Source organism: Mesoplodon densirostris, chromosome 16, assembly GCF_025265405.1.
Source record: "Mesoplodon densirostris isolate mMesDen1 chromosome 16, mMesDen1 primary haplotype, whole genome shotgun sequence".
In the NCBI taxonomy this organism is placed as follows: domain Eukaryota; kingdom Metazoa; phylum Chordata; class Mammalia; order Artiodactyla; family Ziphiidae; genus Mesoplodon; species Mesoplodon densirostris.
This window is the reverse complement of record NC_082676.1, coordinates 16,489,319-16,513,987: the sequence shown is the minus strand read 5'-3', so window position 1 is coordinate 16,513,987 and position 24,669 is coordinate 16,489,319. Positions and strand designations below refer to the sequence as shown.

Here is a 24,669-nt window from a genome sequence, read left to right as displayed (position 1 = left end):
GGCTCATGTCCAAAGGTGGGCCAGGTTGTGGCACTCGATTTTGTCTCTTTAGAGTGCCCTTGAACAAGACTCAGGACATATTTATATTGTCCTGTCCCCATTGAGTCAACAACATTTAACAACATTTATGAAGTCTCCTATGACCCAGGCCCTGGGCAGGGGGCTGGGGACAGAAGGGGACTGTCACAGCTTCTACCCACCCAGGGTCACAGTTTCATGGAAGCAGAAAGACAAATGACCAGATAATTACAATGCAGGACTAAGTAAATTTGAACAACCTCTCAGGAGGGCAGTCTGGCCCTCTATATCGAATATTAAAAGGCCCACACTTTGGAGACTGTCCTGCAATGACACTTGGATGTGTGCGCCAAAGAAGTATGTACAAGGATATGCATTGCAGCATAAGGGGTAATAGCAAGAGGCTGGAAATAACCCAGTTGACCATGATTTGGGGACTGGGTAGATAAATTCTAGTACATACAAACAATGAAATACTGTGCAGCTGTTAAAAAAAATAACAGGCATGTGGAATGCTCTCTAAGATATATTAGTAAGTAGGGAGAGGGCTTCACTGGTGGCGCAGTGGTTGAGAGTCCGCCTGCCGTTGCAGGGGACATGGGTTCGTGCCCCAGTCTGGGAGGATCCCACATGCCGTGGAGCGGCTGGGCCCGTGAGCCATGGCCGCGGAGCCTGCGCGTCCATAGCCTGTGCTCCGCAACGGGAGAGGCCACAATGGTGAGAGGCCCGCGTACCGCAAAAAAAAAAAAAAAAAAAAAAAAAAAAGAGAGAGAATCGGACAGATCCTGATTCAAAATCTGCTGGTCATTTACTAGTGTGGAATTTACTAGCCTCTCTGAATCCGTTTCTTCACTACAGAAAGGGGTGAGGGAGACGTTCACTGAAGCATGAGCTTGTACACATTTAGGGTGATATTCATTTCCGGCAAACTCCTACTCATCCCCTAGAGTCTCCTCCTCAATGAGGTTTCTAGACACCTTGTGCCCTAGGCAGGTGGCCCTCTGGGTCCCACAGCATTCTGTTCACTCTTCATTAGAGATTGATCATGCTATGTTGTAGGTATCTCTTTTACGGTCTAGGGCAGGATGGCGTCTCATCCATCCCTATGTCACAGCCTGTAAGGACATAGTGTCTCCTAGTTATGCCTGTTGATATTGTTACTTCCTGGACTAGTGTTTGAATGGGACCTATTCCAAGTTTTTGGGGGGAAGGGAAAGGAAGAGCACCAGGTATCAGAAGAATGGGACCTTTCCTATTCTCTCCCCAGGACATTTAGCCAACGCCACCATGGACTTCATGAAATTGGACCATGAAGAGGAGCCCCAGCTCTCTGAGCCCTACCTTTCTAAACAGAAGAAGCTCATGGTGAGTGACCCCAGGCCTGCTCATTCCCCTTTCCCACCATCTTTTCCATGGAAAAGAAGAACTGGAAGAAGCTGGTTCTAAGAGAATCAGCTGAAGACATGAAATGGGAAAACCACTGGCTTGCTTTCCCAATCCTGTCTCCTCTGTCATTTACTGGCTCTTTGACCTTGAGCAAGTCACTGTCGCCCTGGAGCCTCACTTTCCTACAGTCTTAGGTTGTGTCCCTAAGGGCAGAGCATTGGACAGAGGTTCTGGGGTAAGCGAGGTATTGAGGGAGCGCTCTAAGGAGAACCCAGTAAGGATGAGATAGGATGAAGTAGGGGCTAAGTTCACCTGATCCCACAGGGAGCTCTGGAGGATAAATGGTGCCACGAAGTCGATGCACCTTGAGACAAAGGGACAGATTTTTATACCCTTATATCAGCCAATCATTGACCCAATTATTTCCCAAGTATTTCCAGGAAACTCCTCATTGGCTGAGAACAATTCTCTGAAGGGGAAGCTGTGAGCCACTGTCAACCAACTCTCATAGCAGCTGGTGTATGAGAGTACCAGCCCCATGAAAGGGATCTGGCCAGGACAGTCAAGCTCACAGGACTATTGTGAACACCAGATGAGGATGCTTTGTAACAGTGGGGGTATCCTATACACTGAAGGGGATATAAGGAGACTGGGTTTGCAGAAGGGGATTTGGGCCAAGAGTCTTCCATCCCTGGTCACCCTTGCTCTATTGAGGCCAACTCAGCTCCTCTAGCACCTGCCTGTCCTGCCCCTAGGCCAAGATCCTGGAGCACGATGATGTGAGCTACCTGAAGAAGATCCTGGGGGAGCTGGCCATGGTGCTGGACCAGATCGAGGCTGAGCTGGAGAAGAGGAAGCTTGAGAACGAGGGTGGGTGCCAGTTCTGGGGTAGGTGAGTGCTGGAGCCCATCCAGCCCACCCTGTCCATGACAGTCCCAGCATCTTTTCCCCCAAAGATCTTAGAGGACCATCCAGGTGGTTAGGATCATGGGCCATGGAGTCAGAAAGACCTAAGTTTAAGTCCTAGCTTGGCCACTTGCTAGTTGAATGACCCTGGGCCAGGTACTTCACCTCCCTAGACCTCAGTTCCCCATCCATAACATGGGGATAATAATAAGACCTACCTCAGAGAGATGTTGAGACACTGCATGAAATAATATATGTAGAATGCTTAGATCAGCGCTTAGCACACAGTATTTAATAAAGGTTATTGAAGATGATGATGGTAATGGTGGTGGCGATCACTATCCACTACACCATCTCCCCTTTCCCCGACTGAAGGGTGTTATGGCTCCTTCATGCTGTAGGAGCCAGACATCTGGGCTCACCCAGACTCTCTGACCTTGACTCTTTCTGTTCTCAAGTGCCTCTCTTCTCTGGACCCTGAGCGTGCCAGCTACATTTCCACCTCCACACCTTAGCTCCTGCAGCTCTTCCAGCCTGGAGTACCCTCTCCTTACCACTCTGCCCCTTTTTCCATCTATACACCATCTTTGCCACCACCCTTCTTCAAATTTCATTCTGGACCTTCCCATTTTGCTCTATTTTAGGTACCCTGTTAGTCTGGTCTCCTCGACAATGCAAATTTGTGGAACCCATTCAACATGCACTGCTACACTCATAGCTTCACACACACACAGAGATGTCTGCGTATGTGGGAAGGTTGTGGAGCACAGTGTTCTAAAAGATGGGTTTAGAGTGAGACAGATATGAGTTAGGGTCCTAGCTTTGCTGCCTATACTGTGTGACTTGGGCAAGTTCCTTTCCTTATTGGAGCCTCAGTTTCAACATCTGTGAAACAGGATGGTAATAGTAGAACTTAAAACCTAAACTCCATCTTGTTGAACTCTTTAAAAAATGAAAAGCACTCAGCACAGTGCCTGGAACATACTAGTTAATTACATATGACAGCTAAAGGCATGTGCATTCTCCAGGTGAGAAAACTAAGGCTCAGAGAGATAAAGTGACTCACTCAAGGTCACACAGCTCTTAAATGGCATAGTTAGGGTAAGAACAGGTTCCCTCTCAATGGGTCCAATGTTCTTCCAGCATTTCACAGCTGAGGCCTCCCTCAAGCAAGTGGCACACACAGATACCTAAGGTCCTGAACAGGAACACTGTCATGCATGCTGAAGCCAGCTGCCATAAATCCTTTCTAGAAAAAAGCAGAGTATGGCTAAATGAGTAAAAACAATACACACCTCAAGAAGGAACTTTCTCATTTCTATCAGAGAGTGTGCTGGAGAGGGGCCATTACAGAAGAGTGTTCAGGGGCCAATGGAAGTAGCTGGACCACATGTTGCCCATCATCCAGGAGGCTAAGCCAGTCTCTTCATATGATGGTGGTCACAGGGATACTGAGAGAAGCAAGAGAGCAAAGCCCCAAGGTGCAAATATGTTTTAAGCCTCTACTTGTGTCACATTTACGAAAGCCCCATTGGCTAAAGCAAGTGACATGGCAGAGCCAGGATTAAAAGTGTAGAGGGGGCTTCCCTGGTGGCGCAGTGGTTGAAAGTCCGCCTGCCGACGCAGGGGACATGGGTTCGTGCCCCGATCCGGGAAGATCTCACGTGCCGCAGAGCGGCTGGGCCCGTAAGCCATGGCCGCTGAGCCTGCGCATCTGGAGCCTGTGCTCCGCAATGGGAGAGGCCACGGCAGTGAGAGGCCCACGTACCGCTAAAAAAAAAAATAAAAATAAAAAGTGTAGAGGGTTGGACTCTGCCTCTTGACAGCAGAAGTAGTAAAGCCTTTGCAAAGGGGCAAGCGTGCAGGAATGGGAGGAATTTGTGGCCATTTTTGCAATCTACTCAGGGGTGAGGTGTTCTGATTTTACTTTTTAAAGTACTCTGGTTGCTGTGAAAATGGATTTCAAGGGAGACAGAAGCCCAGATGAGATGGTGGTGGCTTGGACTGAGGTGGTGGCAGTGGAGATGGGGAGGCATGAAAGGCTTGAGAGGTATTTTGGAGATAAAGTGGGCAGGAACTTGCTGAAAGGTCGAGGGTATTGGAGGGAGTGGAGTAAGAGGGGATAAAGGAATCAAAGATGACTCATGAGGTTTTGGTCTGAGCTACTGAGTGGTACCATTTCCTGATATGGGTAAGGGGGACCCAAGAGTTCAGTTTGGGACACAGTGAGTTTGAGATGCTTTGACAAGACCCAAGAGGGGATGTCACATAAGCCATTAGGTATTCTAGTCTGACTTTCAAAGGAGAGGTCAGAATTTGGAGATGGAGATTTGCAAGTCTTCAGCATATACACGGTGATTAAAGGCGTAAAATTGGATGATGTCACCTAGAGGGCAGTGGAGAGAGACAGAAAGAGGAATCAAGACCTGCTTATTAGTTATTTATTGCTTATAACAAACTGCTCCCAAACTCAGCGGCTTAAACAAACAAAAAAAAGCATTTGTCGGGCTTCCCTGGTGGCGCAGTGGTTAAGAATCCACCTGCCAATGCAGGGGACACGGGTTCGAGCCCTGCTCCGGGAAGATCCCACATGCCGCGGAGCAACTAAGCCCGTGTGCCACGACTACTGAGCCTGCGCTCTAGAGCTCACGAGACACAACTACTGAGCCCGCGTGCCACAACTACTGAAGCCCGTGCGCCTGGAGCCCGTGCTCTGCAACAAGAGAAACCACCGCAATGAGAAGCCCACGCACCGCAACGAAGAGTAGCCCCCACTCGCCGCAACTAGAGAAAGCCCGTGTGCAGCAACAAAGACCCAACACAGCCAAAAATAAATAAATAAATAAATAAATAAATAAATAAATAAATAAATAAATAAAAACAGGCAGCAGGTTAGATTTGAGCTGAGGGCCATAGTTTTAAAAAAACGCATTTGTCATATCACACATTTTCCGTGAATCAGAAATTTCGGAGCAGCTTGGCTGAGTGTTTCTAATTCAGGGTTGCATGGTGCAGGGATAGATGCATGATGCATCTATCCCTCCCCACGACTCTTCCCCCGTCTCTAAGTCAAGCCGTTGGCTGGGGCTGCAACACCCTGAGCTGAAGGGTCCACGATGGCTCATTCACGTGGGTCTTCACTAGACGTCTCAGTTCCCCACCGCTGTTGGCCAGAGACCTCAGCTCCTCGCTACATGGGCACCTTATTAGGGCTGCTTGAGTTTCTTCACAACACGGCAGCCAGCTTTCCCCTGAGCAAGTGATCCCAGAGAGACAGAAGCAGCGGAAGCCACATTATCTTTTATGACCTACCCTTGGAAGTCATTCTGTCACTTCTGGCACATTCTATTCATTTGAAGCAAGGCATTAAATACAGCCCATATTCAAGGGGAGAAAAATTGGGCACCACCAAAGAGATAAGGATCAAGTAATCTGTGAGAGTATTTTTTTCTTTTTTTTAAATTGAAGTATAGTTGATTTACAACTTTATATTATATTATATTATATTATATTATATTATATTATATTATATTATATTTATTTATGGCTGCACTGCACGGCTTGCAGGATCTTATTTCCCCGACCAGAGGTTGAACCGGGTCCTGGGCAGTTAAACTGTGGAGTCCTAACCACTGGACTGCCAGGGAATTCCCTACAACGTTATATTAGTTTCGAGTGTACAGCGTAGTAATTCAGTATTTTTACAGATTGTACTCCATCAAAAGTCATTACAAGATAATGGCCATAATCCCCTGTGCGATACAGTATATCCTTGTTGCTTGTCTATGTTACACATAGCAGTTTGTATCTCTTAATCCCATACCCCTAATTTGCCCCTCCCCCTTCCTTCTCCCCTTTGGTAACCACTAGTTTATTTTCTCTCCCTCTCTCTCACTCTCTTTTTTTTTTTCATGGAAAGGTATTTTATTTTAAATATTGCAGTGTATACATGTCAATCCCAAACACCCAATCTATCCCTCCCCCAACCCTTCCCCCATCTCTAAGTCTGTGAGTCTGTTTCTGTTTTGTAAATAAGTTCATTTGTATCATTTTTTTTTAGATTCCGCATATAAGTGATATCATATGATATTTGTCTTTCTCTCTCTGACTTACTTCACTTTGTATGATAATCTCCAGGTCCATCCATGTTGCTGCATATAGCATTATTTCATTCTTTTTAGTGGCTGAGTAATATTCACTAGTTTATTTTCTATATCTGTGACTCTGTTTCTGTTCTGCATATACATGTGTTTATATTCTTTTTTAGATTCCACAGAGAAAGACAAGCACTGTTTCATATTTTAAAACTACCACATCTGCCCTGAGGGTCCCCCTCCTTGAGAGAAGGGTAAAGGCAGACGAGCTGGCAAAGCTGATAAGACACAGTGGCTAGTGAGGTGTGAGGACTCTTGTCATAGAACCCAGAAAGGATTGTGTTTCAAGGAGGGAGAACAGTGTCAAATGCAGCTGAGAGGCTGAATAAACCAAGGATAGGAAAGCGTCCCTTGGGTTTTGTCCCATGGCTGTTGGTGGTGACCTTGCCAAAAACAGTTTCACTGGAGTGTGAGGGCAATGACTGAAGAGTGAATGGGAGGTGAGGTGTGAAGATGGCTAGTGTAGACAACCCTTTTGAGAAGTTTAGCTGTAGAGGGAATAGAGAAATGGGGTGGTGCCTGAAGAAGGCTGTGGGGCGAAGGGAGGAATGTTTTCAAGATAGGAGATACAACAGCGTGTTTTCAGGCTGGTAGAAATGCCTCAGTGGAAAGGAGAAATCAGTGACGCAGGACCAAAGAGGATTGAGAGGGTGTGCTTCAGGCAGGGTCCCCAGGGGACACACAGGGCACCCTCAAATTGGGTAAATCAAAGAGGCCTGCATAAAGAGGCTGTTTACAAATGTGTGGGCGCGACACAGGGAAACCACAAGGAAAAGTGCAGTACCTGGACCTGGGGTTGTGAGCGATGGGGGCAGTTTCAGGAACCAGGACAAAGAGGGCCACCTGACAGGAGCTGTGACTTTCTGGGTTCGATCCCTGGTCGGGGAACTAAGATCCTGCCTGCTGCCTGGTGTGGCCAAAAAGAAACAAATAAACAAACCAACACAGCCAGCCCGTGGCAACCTGCAGAGAAAAAACTGAGGGAAGTAAGACTCTGACCTCACCCTCGCCCACCATCCTGTCTCCCACCTCTGCTCCCCACTGGCCAACACCCCTGGAGCCAGAGGGCACGGAGTCCCATCAGTGTATCCGTCATGTTGGCCTCCACGCAGAGCAGCGTGGGGAGGGGAGGAGAGTGGCTCTGGAAAGGGAAAGGGAGCATATGCAGCGTTGGGTGGGTGCAGCGGACCACGGAGGACCTGACCTTGAGCGTAGGTGGCTCACACCCTCCCTTGTGTCAGCAGGTGGTAAATGCAGGGGCCTGGCGTTGTGGGTTTCATGGTGGCGGGTAAGGGCTTTCAGGTCTGAAGGTCCCTGTTTTCTGAATGAAGCATGAGGTGACGTCATCAGCAGAGAAAACCACCGGGTGTGAGGAGAGAAGATGAAAGATGTGCGTCTCTCTGCAGGGGGCGGTGAAGCGAGTATCCCCCAGAGCTGCTACAGGACTGCTACAGGACCGGGCAGGGCTGCTGGCCCTCCCGGGCTTTGTGGTCAGGATTTAAAGTGTAACTGGTAAGGGTAACTGTCTCCAGCACACTCAGCTGGCAGACTTGGAGAAGGCACAAGACAGGGTTCATCCAGGGCTGCAACTTGGCAAAGGGAATCCACAGTTGCAGGAGTGGGGGAAACCGAAGACCTTCTGGTGACATGCCAGATAGCTAGCTACCCGTGCCCACGGACATTATGCAGTCATGGCTAGCAGTATTTGCCTACAAACAGAAATACAGGAATGGACATACTTAAATAGTGATGCATGCTTACACACTCATGAACATCTGTCTGCAGGCAAACACCAAGTGCACGTGGGCATACACTTCACTTATGCATGTGGTAATCCCCCCACTGCATGGACGCAGATGCCCATGTGTGCAGCTGTCTACATGCTAATACACAACCAGCTTCATGGATTTGAGCAGGCATTCACATGGGTAAACATACACAGCATGCAGGATGCAGACACATAGGTCCACACACAGACCCAAATAAAAATGTACCCATTGAAAGAGGCCTACGTGTCAGTGGAGATACATACATATGTATGATGAAGTACTCTCTCAGGTAGATGTCTTATGTTAGACAGCAGCTTAGATTTGTTGAAAGACGGTGCCCTGTACTCCCTATTGTTACCAAGGATAAACTGTTCTTGAACTAGCTAAGCCTAGTCCCTTCCCTTGTGTACTTGATGCCACCCATGCTCATCCCTTCAAGGACACCACATCAGTAATTCTCTCCACTCTCTCCTGTAGCATCACCTCCTCTCAGCTCAATCATTCCTATCAACGTGCTGTTTTTTTCTTCCCAACTTAAAAGGGCACTCTTTTTAAAAAATAATTTATTTATTTATTTATTTATTCATTTTTGGCTGTGTTGGGTCTTTGTTGCTGCGCACGGGCTTTCTCTAGTTGCGGCAAGTGGGGGCTACTCTTCGTTGCAGTGCGCGGGCTTCTCATTGCGGTGGCTTCTCTTGTTGCAGAGCACGGGCTCTAGGCACGCGGGCTCAGTAGTTGTGGCGTGTGGGCTCAGTAGTTGTGGCTCCTGGGCTCTAGAGCGCAGGTTCAGTAGTTGTGGCGCACGGGCTTAGCTGCTCCACAGCATGTGGGATCTTCCTGGACCAGGACTTGAACTCGTGTCCCCTGCATTGGCAGGAGGATTCTTAACCACTGCACCACCAGGGAAGTCCCCCAAAACACTCTTGACCTGTCTCACATTATCGGCATATCCTTCCCATGACAGCAGAACTCCTTGAAAGGGTGACCTTTGCTCACCGTCTCTGATTCCTCTCCTCCCTTTCTGTCTTGGACTCCCTCCCAACCAGGCTTTCATCGTCAGCATCTACTCCCACTGTTCTTGTCAAGGTCACCAGTCGCCAAATGCAATCGCCAATTCTCAGCTCCTTTTCTGTGACTTCCCGGCAGCGTCTGAAGCCAGCTGAGCGCTCTGTCCTTGGAACACTTTCTTATCTTGGCTTCTGGGACACCACACTCTCCTGGGTCGTCTCCCACCTCAGTGGCTACTCCTTCGCTGGTTGCTTCTTGTTGCCCAGTAGCTAAATCTTGAGGCCCCGAAGCTCAGTCCTTGGTTTTGTTCTCAGCTCTGTCTCCACTCACGCCCTTGATGATGCTGTGCACCTGTACCTCTAACTGCAGACACATCATCTCCCCTCAGAAGTCTAACAGGCATCTGGAAGGTTCCATATTCAAGAACAAACTTCTGATCAGAGCCTTCATTACACTTTAGCTCCTCCTCCCCTGAGACCGTGAGCCTCTGGAGGGAAGACATTTGTGTCTTGTCATGTCTTCATGCCCAGCACATACTACCAGATAAACATTTGTTGGATGAATGAATGAACATAAGGACACAGAGTGAAAGGGGGAGGCTCAGGCTGTGAGGGTGAAGGGTATTAGATTCATGGAATTTCTGAGCTGAAAGGAGCACCTCTACAAAAGGGCAGAAGCAAGCTTCCCAAGAAAGCAGACCTCACCGGAAGTGGAGAGGAAGGGGAGAGCATTCCAGGCATGGGGTGCAGCAGGGGCAACGGCCCAGAGGCCGAAATGGGCGTGGCTTGCTTGAGGGGAACAGTGGGCAAGTGGGCAATTTGTGAGAAGTGAAGATCAGAGAAGTGCTGGGTTGGCCAAAAAGTTCGTTTGGGTTTTTCATAAGATGTTCTAGAAAAAAGCAAACGAACTTTTTGGCCAACCCAATACATTGGAGCTCATCCAACTACTGAAAGGGCTTAAAATCCACGCAGAGGAATCTGGACATTAATGTGTAGTCAGTGGGGAGAATTTCAGGTTTTTGAGCAAAGCAGTGATGAAGGAGACCAAAGGGGCTCCAGAATTTCAAGTCTAGTGTTTCCTAAATACACAGGCTAATTTTAGACGTCACGTGACCATGGCGATAAATAATATAAAACCACATAATGAGAATTATTCTCTTTTTAATTCTTTTGATTGTATTAAAGAAAGTATTAGTATGATGCTAGTATTTAATTCCTATAAAGGGGTTATGTATTAATACCTGCCCTTTTCTTCAAACAAATAAACAAAACAAGTCTTGGGCTCAGGGATTTGGGGCAGGCAGTAGTATCCAGCTGGAATTTAATAGTGTTTGTTTTGTTTTTTGTTAAATGTACTTTTATCATTGCACATAGGTTATGGCAAATGATACTGTTAGTGATACAGTGTCTTTTCTCATTCATCACTCATTAAGTAAAGATTTAGTGAGCCAGGCACTGTTCTAGGTGCAGGGGATACAGCTGTGAACAAGACAGATTGCAAATTCCTGCCCTCATGGAGTTTCCATTCTGGTAGAGGGTGACAGGCAATAAACAAAATGAGCATGTACAGTATATGGCGGAACACCGGGGAAAAGTTGTATGGAAGAAAACAGAGCAGAGGAGGAGGACAGTGACTGCTGGGATTGGGGTTTCAGTTTTAACTGGGTGGTCAGTGAAGCCCCCCGAGAAGATGGCACTGAGCCAAGACCTGAAAGAGGTGGAGGAATAAGCCCTGTAGCTCTGTGGGGGAAGAGTGTTCCAGGTAGAGGGAACAGCAAGTGCAGAGGCCCTGGGGTGGGAACGTGCCTGGAATGAGGAACTGCAAGGAGGGCAGTGTGGTTGAAGAAGGGTGAGTCAAGGCGGGGGACTTCCCTGGTGGTCCAGTGGTTAGGACTCGGCACTTTCACTGCTGTGGCCCTGGGTTCAATCCCTGGTTGGGGAACTAAGATCCTGCAAGACATAAAGCAGAGCCAAAAAAAAAAAAAAAAAAAAAGAAGAGTGAGTCAAGGGGGAAAAAGTAATCTCCTAGGTCTGAAAGGTACCTGGGGGCCAGATCACGTAGGACCTTTAGACCATTAGAAGGGCTTCAGCTTTTACTCTATGATGGGGTCATTAGAGGGCTTTGATCAGAGAGAAGGACATGATCTGACTTAAGATTTAACAGGATTCCTCTCTCTGCTGTGCTGAGAATAGACTCTAGGGAGTCAAAGGCAAATGATAATGGTCGTTAGGACCAGGATGGTAACATTGGAGATAACATCAAACTTTGGATGTATTTTGAAAATAAAGTTGATGGGAACTGCTGACAAAGTGTATGTGGGATGTGAAAGAAAGAGAAGAATTCAACATGGCCTGAGGCTTTTGGCCTGAGTGGCTGGAAGGATGGAGGTGCTGTTACTGACATGGGGATGAATGTGGTGGGTTTGGGGGTGATGATCAGGAATTCAGTTTGGGACATGTCACGTTTAAGATGCACAGTGGACACGCAAGTAGAGCTGGAAAATGGGCAGTGGGATATACGAATCCAGAGTTTAAATACATATATTTGCATTTAATAAGGCAGTTGATTTAAAGAAAACAAATAATAGAGGTAGTATATGCATCTGGCAAAAATCATGAAAGAAGTACAGGAGTGGGTGACCTTGGGGAAACACTATGGCAGGCAGACAGAAGCCAGAGATGTTACTGAGAGAGGAGGGAGCGTATGGGGGAAGAAGAGCTGGCCCCTCCCCTCCCCCATCTCCTGTCCCTTCCCTTCTAGGGCAGAAACGTGAGCTGTGGCTCTGCGGCCGTGCCTTTACCCTTGCTGATGTCCTCCTGGGAGCCACCCTGCACCGCCTCAAATTCCTGGGACTGTCCAAGAAATACTGGGAAGATGGCAGCCGGCCCAACCTGCAGTCCTTCTTTGAGAGGGTTCAGAAACGCTTTGCCTTCCGGAAAGTTCTGGGCGACATCCACACCACTCTGCTGTCAGCAGTCATCCCCAACGCGTTCCGGCTGGTCAAGCGGAAACCCCCATCTTTCTTTGGGGCATCCTTCCTCATGGGCTCCCTGGGTGGGATGGGCTACTTTGCCTACTGGTACCTCAAGAAAAAATACATCTAGAGCCAGGCCCCGGGCTTGGTGTCTGACGGTTGGTGTCTCTGTCCTGTGTGATTCCCAGTGAGCTCTCAGTAACGCACCGTCTCATGCACACTTGGACAGCCCCTCCCACCCCTTGTTCGGAGTAATTCTATCGTCAGTCTGAAAACATTCCATAGTTTAGGAGTAGATGTTGCCAACGCCGTGAGTTGAGGCCATGGTTCTACTAAAGGAGAGAAAGTGAGTGGGAGAGAGAGAGAAACAAACAAAAACACGAATGCCTTTTTTTTTTCGATTCAAGGTCTCAAGATGGAACTGTGGGGACTGGTTAGGATCTGAGGTGAGTCCCAGGTCATTTCATTCACCAGGGCCCAGATTCTGGGAGGTGCTGGGGGCTCGGAGGGCCTGACCCCTGGCTTCCCCTTCCCTCTTGCCCAGGGAACTCTTCCACAGGACAAAGCCAACATCAAGACTTGACGCTTCTAAGCGCTACCTCCGGGTGGGGCTGGAGACCTGGAGACCCCACGGGAAGCCCCTGAAGACTGGAAGGGGCTTCATTCTTCTCCTGGAAGTGAACTGAGACCACTGGCCGAGCCAAGGCAGTGACTTCCAGCCACAGGCCATGTCTGGGGCCGACGCCATGAGCACACCCTCCCATTCCCCTCTTGATCTGGCCAGTGTGCTTGGTCTGGCACTTTACCGGAAGTCCCTGAAGGCAGGGTCCATCCTCCTCTTCCCACCCGGAGTTGAGTTTTCCCACCATGTGAGGTGGACTTTCAGGAAAAGCCACACTGATCTTCTCTCGGACGTTCAGTCCTGGCCGGAGTGCAGGGGTGGGTCTGGAGGTGGATGGCCTTCAGGTCCCTCCTCCAGCCTCTGCCAAAGCCCTCCTCCAGCCTCTGCCAAAGCCATCTCTGTTAACGTCTGCTTTCCCCTTCACTCTCGGGGCTCCCCCCACGCCCTACCATGCCATGCAGGGGGGTTTCTGCATCCACGCTGCCCGTCCTTGCGGCGTCTCACTTCCCTGTGCCTTTTGCATGTTGGGAGAGGGTCTGGGTGTCACTGCCACTCATGCTTAGAAACCACTGAAAGCCCCCAATAAAAAGCATCGAGGAGGAGCAGCTGCTTTTCATTTCTAAACCTGTGTTGTCCATCTAGTTCTCGTTTCCAGAGTTTGGGGCCAGAGGGATGGAGGTACGACGTTGAGACTCAGTGAGTCTGACTCTCCTCTCACCAATGTTTTTTTTTTTTTTTTTTGCGGTACGCGGGCCTCTCACTGCTGTGGCCTCTCCTGTTGCGGAGCACAGGCTCCGGACACGCAGGCTCAGTGGCCATGGCTCACGGGCCTAGCCGCCCCGCGGCATGTGGGATCTTCCCGGATCGGGGCACGAAGCCGTGTCCCCTGCATCGGCAGGCGGACTCTCAACCACTGCGCCACCAGGGAAGCCCCTGACTCTCACCAATGTTTTGACCATTTCACTTCTGGCGAGAAGGAAGAGATGACGGATGGCTGCTTGGGGGGCCCAAGGCTGGATCTGGGGAGGCCAGGTCTTTTGTTTGTTTTTTGGCTGCACCGCATGGCTTGAGGAATCTTAGTTCCCCATCCAAGGATCAAACCCAGGCCCAAGGCAGTGAAGCTCTGAGTCCTAACCACTGGACTGCCAGGGAATTCCCACGGCCAGGTTTTATCCAATAGGAAAGGATAGACAGGATGTTAGAGCACATGTCCAGTATTTTAAGGCCCAGCTGTTGAAGAGGGTCATGTGACTTCCACACACGGTCCATGGGTGAGAATTTAATTACCAGGCTTCACCCAGCTACAAAGGAGGCTGGGAGGGCTTCCCTGGTGGCGCAGTGGTTGAGAGTCCGCCTGCCGATGCAGGGGACATGGGTTCGTGCCCAGGTCCGGGAAGATCCCACATGCCGCAAAGCGGCTGGGCCCGTGAGCCATGGCCGCTGAGGCTGTGCATCCGGATCCTGTGCTCCGCAACAGGAGAGGCCACAGCAGTGAGAGGCCCGCGTACCGAAAAAAAAAAAAAAAAGTCAGGCAGCAGATTTAAAAATTCAGAACAAATGCTGCTAGTTGTTATTGATTTTAGTCAATGCTACATTTAAAAAATTATATTAAAGACACCAAGCCATTTCAGGTTATTGGGGACATGTAGAACTTACAGTGCCCAGGCTTCTGAGAGAGACATTCACCAGGCAAAGTAAATCTCTTCAGTAAAAAGCAGTCCTCATAGGCACCCAATATTTTAAAGCTTAGAACTTACTTTCCTACCCATCATTTCATTAAACCAGTCAAAGACCAATGACGTAGAAAGAATCATCCCCATTTCATAGATGACTAACAAGCCCAGAGAGGTTAAGTGACTTGCCTAAGATCACACAGCTGAGGGAATGATAGGCAGGATTTGAATACCGTCTGCTTGCTCCAGTCCAAGGCTTCTAATAACTCTAGGTAAGTCAGCTTCCACCCCCACCTGTTCAGCCCTGCATCACTCCCCAGCAGCATGGGGGCCCATGGCAGAAGAAACATGCTCAGGAAATGCAAATGGAAGGCAAGAAGGCATGAAAGGAGTGGAGCTGGGAAAGGGTGACAAGCAGCTTGCTCAGGCAGGGCCTGAATACTGTTGCTCCAGAAATTAAGATGTCAATCAGGGGTGGCTCCCAGGCTCCCCCACCTACTCACCTCCTAGGCACTCAGACACACCTTCGGGGAGCCATGTCCTGGTAGAGAAGACAGGAGAAGTGATAAGTCTCCCAACCCAGTCCCTCAAATACGCAGCCTGGAAACCAGGGTCAGGCAGCCCTTAGCTTACCTGCAAGTGGACAGCACCGCAAACACCTACTTTACCTTGGCGCAAAGGACCCCACAGGTACACGGATGTCCTTTCTCCTCAGCTCTCCTGGAAAACACTTCCCTCACTCTCCCCCACCTCCTAGTTAGCCCTGAAACCAGACTAGAGTCTCGGAGACTCCATTCATTCTAGAGGTCCTGGGACATGGCCTTCCACATTCGACTGTATGTTTTAACTATCTCTTGAGTCAATCAAAATTAAAACACTGACATGGGGCCTCCCTGGTGGCGCAAGTGGTTGAGAGTCCGCCTGCCGGTGCAGGGGATACGGGTTCGTGCCCCGGTCTGGGAGGATCCCATATGCCGCGGAGCGGCTGGGCCCGTGGGCCATGGCCGCTGAGCCTGCGCGTCCGGAGCCTGCGCGTCCGGAGCCTGTGCTCCGCAACGGGGGAGGCCACAGCAGTGAGAGGCCCGCATACCGCAAAAAAAAAAAAAAAAAAAAAAAACACTGACATGTATGGGGTTTCTTTTTCCTGATTTTTTTTTTTTTTTTGGGCCACACCACACGGCATGTGTGATCTTAGTTCCCCAACCAGGGATTGAACCCGTGCCCTCTGCAGTGGAAGCATGGAGTCTTAACCACTGGACCGCCAGGGAAGTCTCTCTTTTTCCTGATTTCAAAGTAGTTATAGTATTGATGGCACATTAGGGACTTATTGTGCACTTGAAAGACTTTTATATAGTGCCTCCCATAGACTAGGTCCTGGCCTAAGTAAGCCCTTTACAAGTATCAATTCATTTAATCCTGACGACGACTATACAAGGTAGGTACTTCTATTATCCCCGTTTTACAGATGAAGAAACTGAGGAACTTGTTCAAGGTCACACAGCCAGTGTGTATGGCAGAGGCAGAATAATCTCCTCCGTCCTTTGCTTTTCTGAGTGTGTTATGTAAATCATCTCTGCCTAAGCTGGGACAATGTTGGGGTAGGGGAGGGGAACACTCTGCTCTTGACGCTTAGCACCCTGTTTGGATGTGCTCATTTCATTGCCTGTGCCTGGCTAGACTGAGGGCAGAACCGTGTCTCTGAATTAACACCGTGTCCAGCATAGTGCCCCTCACCTAGCGGGGCAATGGATGTTGAATGAGGTGAGGCATTATCCCCACCTTACCCTTCACAAAGAGGCTCAGAGATTCTGACCTGACCGAGGGCACACAGCTGTTAAGTTCTAGTCAGCACGAACGCAGAGTCTTTCTGCCACCAGATTCCGGTGCTAAATATAACACCATTTATTCTTTGTAGTGACTGCATTATATTCCTGATATGGTAATAATTTATAATAATTTATTTATAATTTTAATAATTTACAATAATTTATAATAATTATAATTTATAATAATTTATAATTATAATTTATAATAATTTATAATAATTTATTTAATATAATAATTTATATTTATTATGGTAATAATTTATGTAACCAATCGGCAACAGTTAGATAAATCTTGACAACTTTGCACTATCACAAATAGCTGCAATAAAATCTTTGTGTTTATCTCTGCCCACCTCTATAAGCATTCCCATAGCCTAAGTCCCTAGACTGAGAATGTTAGGTCTATACATTTTCTTGGTTTGTTTTTGTTTTTGGCTGTGCCACACGGCTTGCAGGATCTCAGTTCCCTGACCAGGGATTGAACCCAGGCCACGGCAGTGAAAGCCTGTAATCCTAACCACAGGCTACCAGGGAACTCCTGGGTCTGCACATTTTAAGTTTGGATATGACAAGGTTACCATCTAATCACGTGGGCCCAATTTACCATCTCCCCTCTCCCTAAGGTATGGGAGGACCTGTTTTCTACGCTGTGTGTGTTCAATTTTAAAACTCTCCAGAGACTGTATTAGGGGTTTCTGGGACAATTTCTGAAGGTGACTATACTGTACGGAGTTTCCCTTAACAGAATCTACCCTCTCCTTGATATCGAAATTGGTTTGATTTTGGAGACCTTTTTATTTTATTTATATATTTATTTATTTTGCGGTATGTGGGTCTCTCGCTGCTGTGGCCTCTCCCGTTGCAGAGCACAGGCTCCGGACGCACAGCCTCAGTGGCCATGGCTCACAGGCCCAGCCGCTCCGCGGCATGTGGGATCTTCCCGGATCGGGGCACGAACCCGTGTCCCATATCGGCTGACGGACTCTCAACCACTGCGCCACCAGGGAAGCCCTGGAGACCTTTTTAAAAAGCCTTCTGCGGTTCATCCCTCTGGGAGCTAGGTCCAGCTCCCCATGTCCAGGAAGTCCCTATGAAGCCAAGCAATCAGGTCTAAACTGCATTAGGCTGTTGATGCAGAGAAAAGCAGGGGTATGATAAAGTGCACCCAGAGATCAGCTCCCCGATCACTCACCGGGAAGCCAGCTGCCACCTCAGCTGAGTGGGAGCTTCTTTTCATGTTGTTTCCTTAAATAAAAGTCATAACCAGCTTGGAAAGAACTTTTCATCAAGCAGAGCAAAGAAACAGAATAGAGCAGAAGCACTGATGAGGTTAACCAGTCTGTGCCCATCATTTATCAAATAAGGAAGTTCAGACCCAGAGATGTTGAGTGACTCGGTCAAGGTCACACAGCAGAGCAGAAAAAGCCGTGGTGGAAGCCGGCTCAAAGCCGGGCATTCGCACTTCTAGCTGAATGCTCTTTATAATATAGCAGGGCGCATCCAGGACCTCCACTGACAGTCCTTTCAGTCTGCCTTTCTTCAATCTCTGTTGCTCTTGAACATGAGGGGAAAGTTAGGTTTCTTGAGAAGGGTTCTCTGGATGAAAATCATGGCAGCTCAACTCCGTGCCTTTGTGCATGCTGTTCTCACGTCCTTGGAGTCTGTTCTCTGCCTAACTGCTTGAACTCCTTCTCATCCTTCAAGACCCAAAAGAACTATGTTCTGTGAAAATATCCCGTGATTCCCCAGGGCACCTGGTTGTCCCCTGCTCTGTGTTCCCAGGCCCTGACCTTGATCTTGGAACACTCTATGGTGGTTGTTGACTCCATACGCATCTTCTCCAGGAGTGAAAATTCCTCAGACGCACAGAGGTAGCAAAATCAAACTTTGCAACCCCACGCACACCTTAAGCTCTGAAGGGATGGATTTTGGACCACAAGCTCCAGGAGGGAGGGAGTTCATTATCCTGTCCTAGCTCCTGGCTCACAGGAAACACTCAAGAAGGGTTTGGCGCTGCCAACGGAATCTCAACAGGAAAGTTCTGCCAAGGGAGGAGCTTCAAATCCTGGAGCCATTGGGCTTTTGCCAGATATACTTGGAGGGGCCAAGCAGGTCAGGCTGAGGACAGAGCGGGAGCTAAAAGGTACAAAAAGTCCTCACGCGCGCGTATAGGCCTCCAGGGCATTTTCACAGATGACCTCATCCGAGTGAACTTTGTAAGTGTTCTTGTGTAACCTTCCTCTTACTGCCAAGAAAACGGCTCCCAAATCTGGCTGATCCAGGCCTCAGGACTCTGAGACACAGATGTGGCACAGAGGCAAGGAGTAAATCAGGCTGAGAAATACATGACAACATATCCTTAGGTTACAGGATTGAGGAGAAAAAAAGTAAGAGTGACTACAGCCTTGAAGTTTCCCTATACACAACGAGTAGCTCCAGTAAGAATTACTCTCCTCTCATAAAATGGGCTGAGCTCTCCTGGTTCTGGAATTGAGGGTTTTGGAAAAGAACACACGAAACGCGGGAATGTGGGATTTCATTATCTGTAGTTTAATGTGCCTGTTTACACACACGATCTGTGTGTGTACATAACAGTGGTAAGAACCATTCTCTAAATACAATCTGGTACTCAGACTATGACAGATGCATGCGGAAAATGAGGCGCCAGTGAATGAACCTCAACACGGAGAGACAAACCAAGCACGGTGGTATTCTGTGATCACAAATGCCCTCAAAAGCCTCTTGTTCGCCACCTGGGGAATAGACACTTTTCAAAAGATAATACAAGGCTACTTCAACAGGACACCCAGACCCCAGATGGCACTCCAAAGAACATATTCGTTTCCCTGCCTTCTCCAGAGGAGCCATAAAGTTCTAAAGGCTTAATCAAGAAAGAGGAGGCAGGAGGATTATCACCTGCTATGCACATGTGCTGGGCATTTTACAAACATATTCCCTTCATCCTGACAGTACCACCTCCATTTTACAGACGGGGAAATTGAGGCTTGACCAGGGTCAGACACGATTTGGACCCACATCTCACATTTGCCTAAACTTTCAGCCTTGCCACGCTGTGTCACACAGGGATTGAGAGCATGTTCCCTAGAGACAGGCAAAGGTGCTAAGACTGAACAGGAAGTGGCAGAAGGCTCATCAATAGACAAGATTCGGTGATGGACGCTTTCCACGGAGTCAGTGTAAGGCTGAGCCTGAATCAGACCTGCAGGAGAGAAACGTCTGGACATTTAAGTGAGACAAGTGAACTTCTGGCGTCCCCTTGTGCCTGCTGCCTTTTGGTGCTGAACATGAAACGCAGGAGAGACGTCAATCCCTTCAGCAAGCCCCTGCCACCTACCCCAGCCCCACTTCCACCACCCCCGTTTTCAGATGTAAGCTCCAGGGGGCAAAACAATTCTCCCGGGGCCCATCAGAGCTTGCCAACGCTCCCAAAGCACCATGGTGACACCTTCGAAATCTCACTGTCAGGTGTTTCTGCCACCTTTGGGTACAATGTATCACACCCCACATTTTGATCGATATAGGTTAACCTGTGGCCAGATGAGATACGAACTACATTTTTTAAGTACATATTTATACGCAATACATTTTACACTGAAGATTTTCCAGACCTCAAACTCCTACCAACCTAAGCTTGAGTTAAGCCAGGCAAGTGCAGTGCTTATCAGTTAATGCTATTACCAGGCTTGACTGGGGGGGGGGGGGGGGGGCGGGGAAGGGGCGTCAAAGAAGCTTCCAGGATGATTATCCAAAATGCAAGGGGCTTGGTTTGAAAGGCTTAAGGAGACACCCTAAGAGAGGGAAGGGGTATCTTATCACAGAGCAGTCACTGTGCCTCTGTGGGGCAGGGGGGACGGGGCATCTCACCATTCCCAGCACTCCCAAGGTGAGGGCCACACAAGGACAAGGCTGGAAATTGAGAGGTACTGCCAAGGGGAAATAAAAGGTTGAGTTCAAGGGCAGATGAACAGGCCCGTTTGGTCTGGTTTTGGTGGTGGTCCAAGTAAGAGGAGGGTGGGCCAAAGTCAAGCCACCATTTATCAGGGACGTTTTTGCAAACAGGTTGGCTTCTTGCCATCAGAAGCAAGGGAAGATATTTTCGTCCACTTCTGACTTATCATAACCTTGTCCAAAAGGGTAAAAGTGCCTTGGGCCACAGCAATGAACGGAAGGCTTATTATCACACAACTCGGTAGCACCATTCAGTCTACATCACTGACGTGTGGTCAGGGGAGGTTCAGTGCAAATATGCATTTTGCAAAATTACCCTGACTGGGCCTCCCTGGTGGCGCAGTGGTTGAGAGTCCGCCTGCCGATGCAGGGGATACGGGTTCGTGCCCCGGTCTGGGAGGATCCCATATGCCGCGGAGCGGCTGGGCCCGTGAGCCATGGCCGCTGAGCCTGTGCATCCGGAACCTGTGCTCCGCAACGGGAGAGGCCACAACAGTGAGAGGCCCGCGTACCACAAAAAAAAAAAAAAAAATTACCCTGACTCAGCTTAAAATTCAACAGGTTATTAAAATGTCTGCTTTCCGGTTTTATTCTTAACAGAGAAAAGAGTCCTGTGAGCTTGAATTTAATACCGTAAGCCAAGAGTGTTCTAAAAAACCCTCAAAGCAATCTACACATGTGCCAAAGTGCAGAGTCGTGAGTTATTTTCGGGAGTTCTGTCAACAAAGAACAAATGCCATGATTGTTATCAAAAACTATAAAGCATTCACTCACAACAGAAGTGGGGGGGGAAGTAACCTTCTTGCTCCAAAAACCAATATATAATAGACAACATGGACAGAAAATAATCAATGTTCATTACCTAAAAATCATCCAATACTCTGCCGCAGAGGCTCTCCAGTTTAACTGTTTTGGTAGCGAATCACAAGCCACTTGCAATATTTGACATTCCACGGACAAAATAAATACTACAACCAGAATGTGTCTTTCAGGCAGTTGGCTGTTTTATAAAGAACCCTGCTGGAAATAAATGCTTCTGCAAAACTGACCAGAGGGAATTACTGTTAAATAACAGCGTTAACAGCCATTGACACAGAAGACAAGGAAGAATCAGGGAGCATCTGATGGCAGCAGAGGAGAGTCCTGAGGCCCCGGCCCCACTTCAGCCACACAACAGAGGCTTTCCCGATCCCGCCCTCTCGCTGAGCCTGAGCTTGGCCCTCTAGGGCCTAAAGGGATGTTCCAGATTAAGGTCAAGTCTTGCCAGGAACACAAAGTGCCTGACTGGGAGTGTCGGTGCTTGTGACACAGGGCGATGCCACCAGGGACAGTCTGGGGCCTGACCTCGCTCGCCCCCCAGACTCCACCCGACCTCCACTTCACACGCTGCCCGGTAAGCTTCCTCCCGGAAGCGGGATCAATCATTTAGTCGATAACTAAGAAAAATAAGTGGAAAATCTATTAGCCACTGTCCTGCTGCCATCCCTTTTGCTTCTCTTTTATTTCTTGTAACTGTCTTGCTTCAGATTCAAACTAGAGCTCTGGGGAGGAAGTCCCGGGGAGAAGGATTTCAGATACCAACACCCGTACGTCCCGTACCAGCCCAGCAGACCGAACAGGGTGCCAAACACTTTCTGGGACAAGTTGTGAAAGTAAACGGCTGTGCACAAAAACATCCACAGCCAGATGAAGGTCAGGAAGCCCAGGGCGACCCCCAGCGCGGTGATGGCCACGTGAAGCCAGTGGCTTCGGTCCGTCCTCACCTCGTGCAGCACAGCCATCTCCTCCACAATCATGAGGGCACAGAAGGTCAGCAGGAAGGAGTGGCCCGAAATGTCAAAGCCATGCCAAAAGCCTCCTTCCCCGTGGCACTGCTGCTTACTCTGGTGCTCCTTTCTCACCCCCTCCAGGGCTGGCGACTGGTAGCAGCTGCCTGTGTAGTGCTCAATGTTGGCGAAGACGGCTGTGCCCACGTACCAGACGGCCGTGCCCACAAGCAGTGTGCTCAGCCGCCGCAGGACCAGGCCGGCCTTGCCCGTCAGGTGGTAGTTGGTGAGGGCGATGAAAGGCAGGAGGAGACAGAAAGTCCAGGCCCAGGCCACTTTGACAAAATACCTGGCAGAGGAAGAAAGTGGAAGTGAAGAGCGGGGACATGGCGCAGAGGGAACAAGGTCATGACTCAGGACTCTGGATTCTCGAGGGAGGGAAAAAGGAGAAATAGGTGATAAAGCGATAGACCACAACTTCACTCACTAAGTACTTTAAGTGTATTAACTATTGAATCCTTAAACAACTCTTTGAGGTAGGTACTGCTATCATCCCTATTTTACAGAGAAGAAAACAGAGGCACAGAGAAGCAGCATGCCCAAAGCAGAGGGCATCAGTGGTGGAGCCGGGATTTAAACCCAGGTTCTGTGATCTTAAGCACTATGTTATTTGCTGAGGAAAGTAATTACAGAGCTTTCACATACATCCACTTTCCCATAGAATACTCACAGTTACCTCAGGGGGAAGGTGTCATTAGCCCCATATTATAGATAAAGAATAGTTCAGCAACTTGCCAGGATCACACTCACATGATCAGCAAGCCCAGGTTAAACCAAGGTTTGGCCAGGCCCAAAGCCCATGCTTTTTCTACACCAAGGCTTTTTCCTACGTGGTAGAAATGATCAGACAGAGCCTGACTTCACGCTAGAAGACCCAGGTTCAAATCCTGACTCCGACTTATTACCACACCTCCAGGCCTCCGCTTCCTCAACTGTTAAATAGAACTGAGGGGACCCAACGATTTTTAAATCCAGAGCCAATGATCCACTAGTTCCCTTTCAATAATTAACTAGCATAGAGGTGTGGAGCAAAACACCAGAATCCACGGCAACTCGCAAAAGACAGGGACTTGTCTGCCAGGCTCTTCGGCTCCCAGCTCACCCAGGCCAGATCAAGCAGCAGCTGTCTTGTCTGCCGCTCCTGCCCTCATCAAAGGTGGCTGAGCTGGGGACCAGGTGCGGTAAACACAAATGCAAGAGACTTGGGGCCATGACCACTCTCATAATCTATTCTCAGCCCAGCCTCCATGGGCAGGTGAGGAAGGAAGGTGCGCAAAGGGCAGAAGGACTCTTCCTGGGTTCCAAAGGTTCTTCAGACACTACCCAAGGGCCTGTCGCTAAAGTCTTCCCTGGGACTGATATGCAAGGATCTGGCCACAGCCAAGACCTGTCAGGTACTTGATGAAACTGCTGGGGAGAGAAACCAGGGTTTTAAGTAGATAACAAAAGTTGGACTGACATCTGGGAGATGCTGCAGACACTGTACCTCCCAAGGAGAGTCGAAGCTCACGTCAGGGGAGGAGTTTTATCTTTCAGAGTTTCCCTTTACTATTGCAACGGTGTTCGTGTCGATAAACTTAAAATCCAAGAGGTTAAAAAAAAAAAAAAAAAAAAAGGAGGGGTTGGGTGGACTTAAGGAGAAGTCTCAAAGAGCCCGGCTGGGATGGTGTTCCTAGGCCACTGCCATGAACTTTGAGTGGCTGAGGAAATCCAAGCAGATCCAGGGGAAAGGTCACGGACTTTTCCCGGAGGGTTCCACTCCGGGGCGACTGTCTTGGAACGGGGGTTGGCATGGGCTAGGACAGGCTCTCAAAGTGGGGGGCAGGGGGTGCTGGCGAAAGAAGGTAGGTCTGCTTGCCCCACCCAGGTGTGATGGGATTCTGTCACCAGCTGGGGGGTATCAGATTTAGGGGGGAGGCGCAGGGTCTGACACTGGCAGGCAGGAGGGAGGTGGCATCTCCCCCAGGGCAGGGGCCAACTCCTAACCCCAAAGGGAGGCAGGGGGAGCAGCGACACAGGCCGGTTCACCCCCCTTCCCATCCCCCACCCCTACACACACACACACACACACACACACACACACACACACAGCACCCTGCCCGTCACCCCTGCCCAGTCAAGCTCAGACTGTCTGGTTTGGGTGTGCAAACGCGACTTGCCAGTGACACTAGCTATTCCGGGGTCCCTCCATCGCGACACGCGTGCAGACGCTGCTGTCACGAAGGGGAGAAGGTTCTCCCCTTCCAATGACTCGTCCATCAGGGCAGCTAACCCCCGGCTCTCTGGGCAAGGCGACAGCTACGGCAGGGACAGGAGAGGACCCGGGGCGCACTCACACGTTGAGGACGTTGCGCTTGTTGCTGAGATAGCTCTCGGGCAGCGGGGAAAGCTCCTTGAGGAGGGAACCAGCCAGCATGGAGGCCACCAGGGCCCAGGGCAGGTAGCGCCGTACGGCCGCCCGCACCAGCGTCCCCCTGAGGGCCCACGCGCAGCGCTCCAGATGCTCCATGCCCGACCTGTCGGCCACCGTCTTGCCCT

At 49.3% G+C, this 24,669-nt stretch overlaps 2 protein-coding genes across 8 annotated transcripts in view; one reads left to right on the top strand and one right to left on the bottom strand.

Annotated features, from left to right (window-relative positions):
* The window catches only part of GDAP1L1 (ganglioside induced differentiation associated protein 1 like 1), a 20,370-nt gene extending 8,025 nt beyond the window's left edge, over positions 1 to 12,345 (top strand). For 4 of the 5 annotated variants that reach the window (XM_060078248.1, XM_060078251.1, XM_060078249.1 and 1 more), the window contains 3 exons: positions 1,286 to 1,383; positions 2,160 to 2,274; positions 12,002 to 12,345. In XM_060078248.1, coding sequence (XP_059934231.1) covers positions 1,286 to 1,383; positions 2,160 to 2,274; positions 12,002 to 12,345 — 557 coding nt within the window. The remainder of the gene's footprint in view (positions 1 to 1,285; positions 1,384 to 2,159; positions 2,275 to 12,001) is intronic. The other variant, XM_060078252.1, reaches the window with a different exon arrangement.
* Positions 10,973 to 24,669, bottom strand: FITM2 (fat storage inducing transmembrane protein 2). Of its 3 annotated transcripts, XR_009530132.1 has the most exons (5): positions 24,468 to 24,669; positions 22,069 to 22,420; positions 15,014 to 15,051; positions 12,042 to 12,547; positions 10,973 to 11,190 (listed from the first exon to the last, which is right to left on the bottom strand). XR_009530132.1 is itself a non-coding variant. In XM_060078255.1 (4 exons), exons 1-3 carry the CDS (start codon positions 24,638 to 24,640, stop codon positions 15,025 to 15,027), a joined length of 552 nt encoding a protein of 183 aa, XP_059934238.1. In that variant the 5' UTR covers positions 24,641 to 24,669; the 3' UTR covers positions 11,834 to 12,547; positions 15,014 to 15,024. The 3 variants fall into 3 exon arrangements, 2 of the variants coding, with proteins under 2 accessions (XP_059934238.1, XP_059934236.1); XM_060078255.1 differs by lacking the exon at positions 10,973 to 11,190 and having other exon boundaries at positions 11,834 to 12,547; XM_060078253.1 differs by lacking the exons at positions 10,973 to 11,190; positions 12,042 to 12,547; positions 15,014 to 15,051 and having other exon boundaries at positions 18,872 to 22,420.

Excerpts from the sequence above, each read along its gene's own strand:
- FITM2 (XM_060078253.1), bottom strand. The coding sequence starts at position 24,640 with ATGGAGCATCTGGAGCGCTGCGCGTGGGCCCTCAGGGGGACGCTGGTG. Across the intron at positions 22,421-24,467 it reads AAGCGCAACGTCCTCAACGT|GTATTTTGTCAAAGTGGCCT; the intron begins GTGAGTGCGCCC and ends TTCCTCTGCCAG.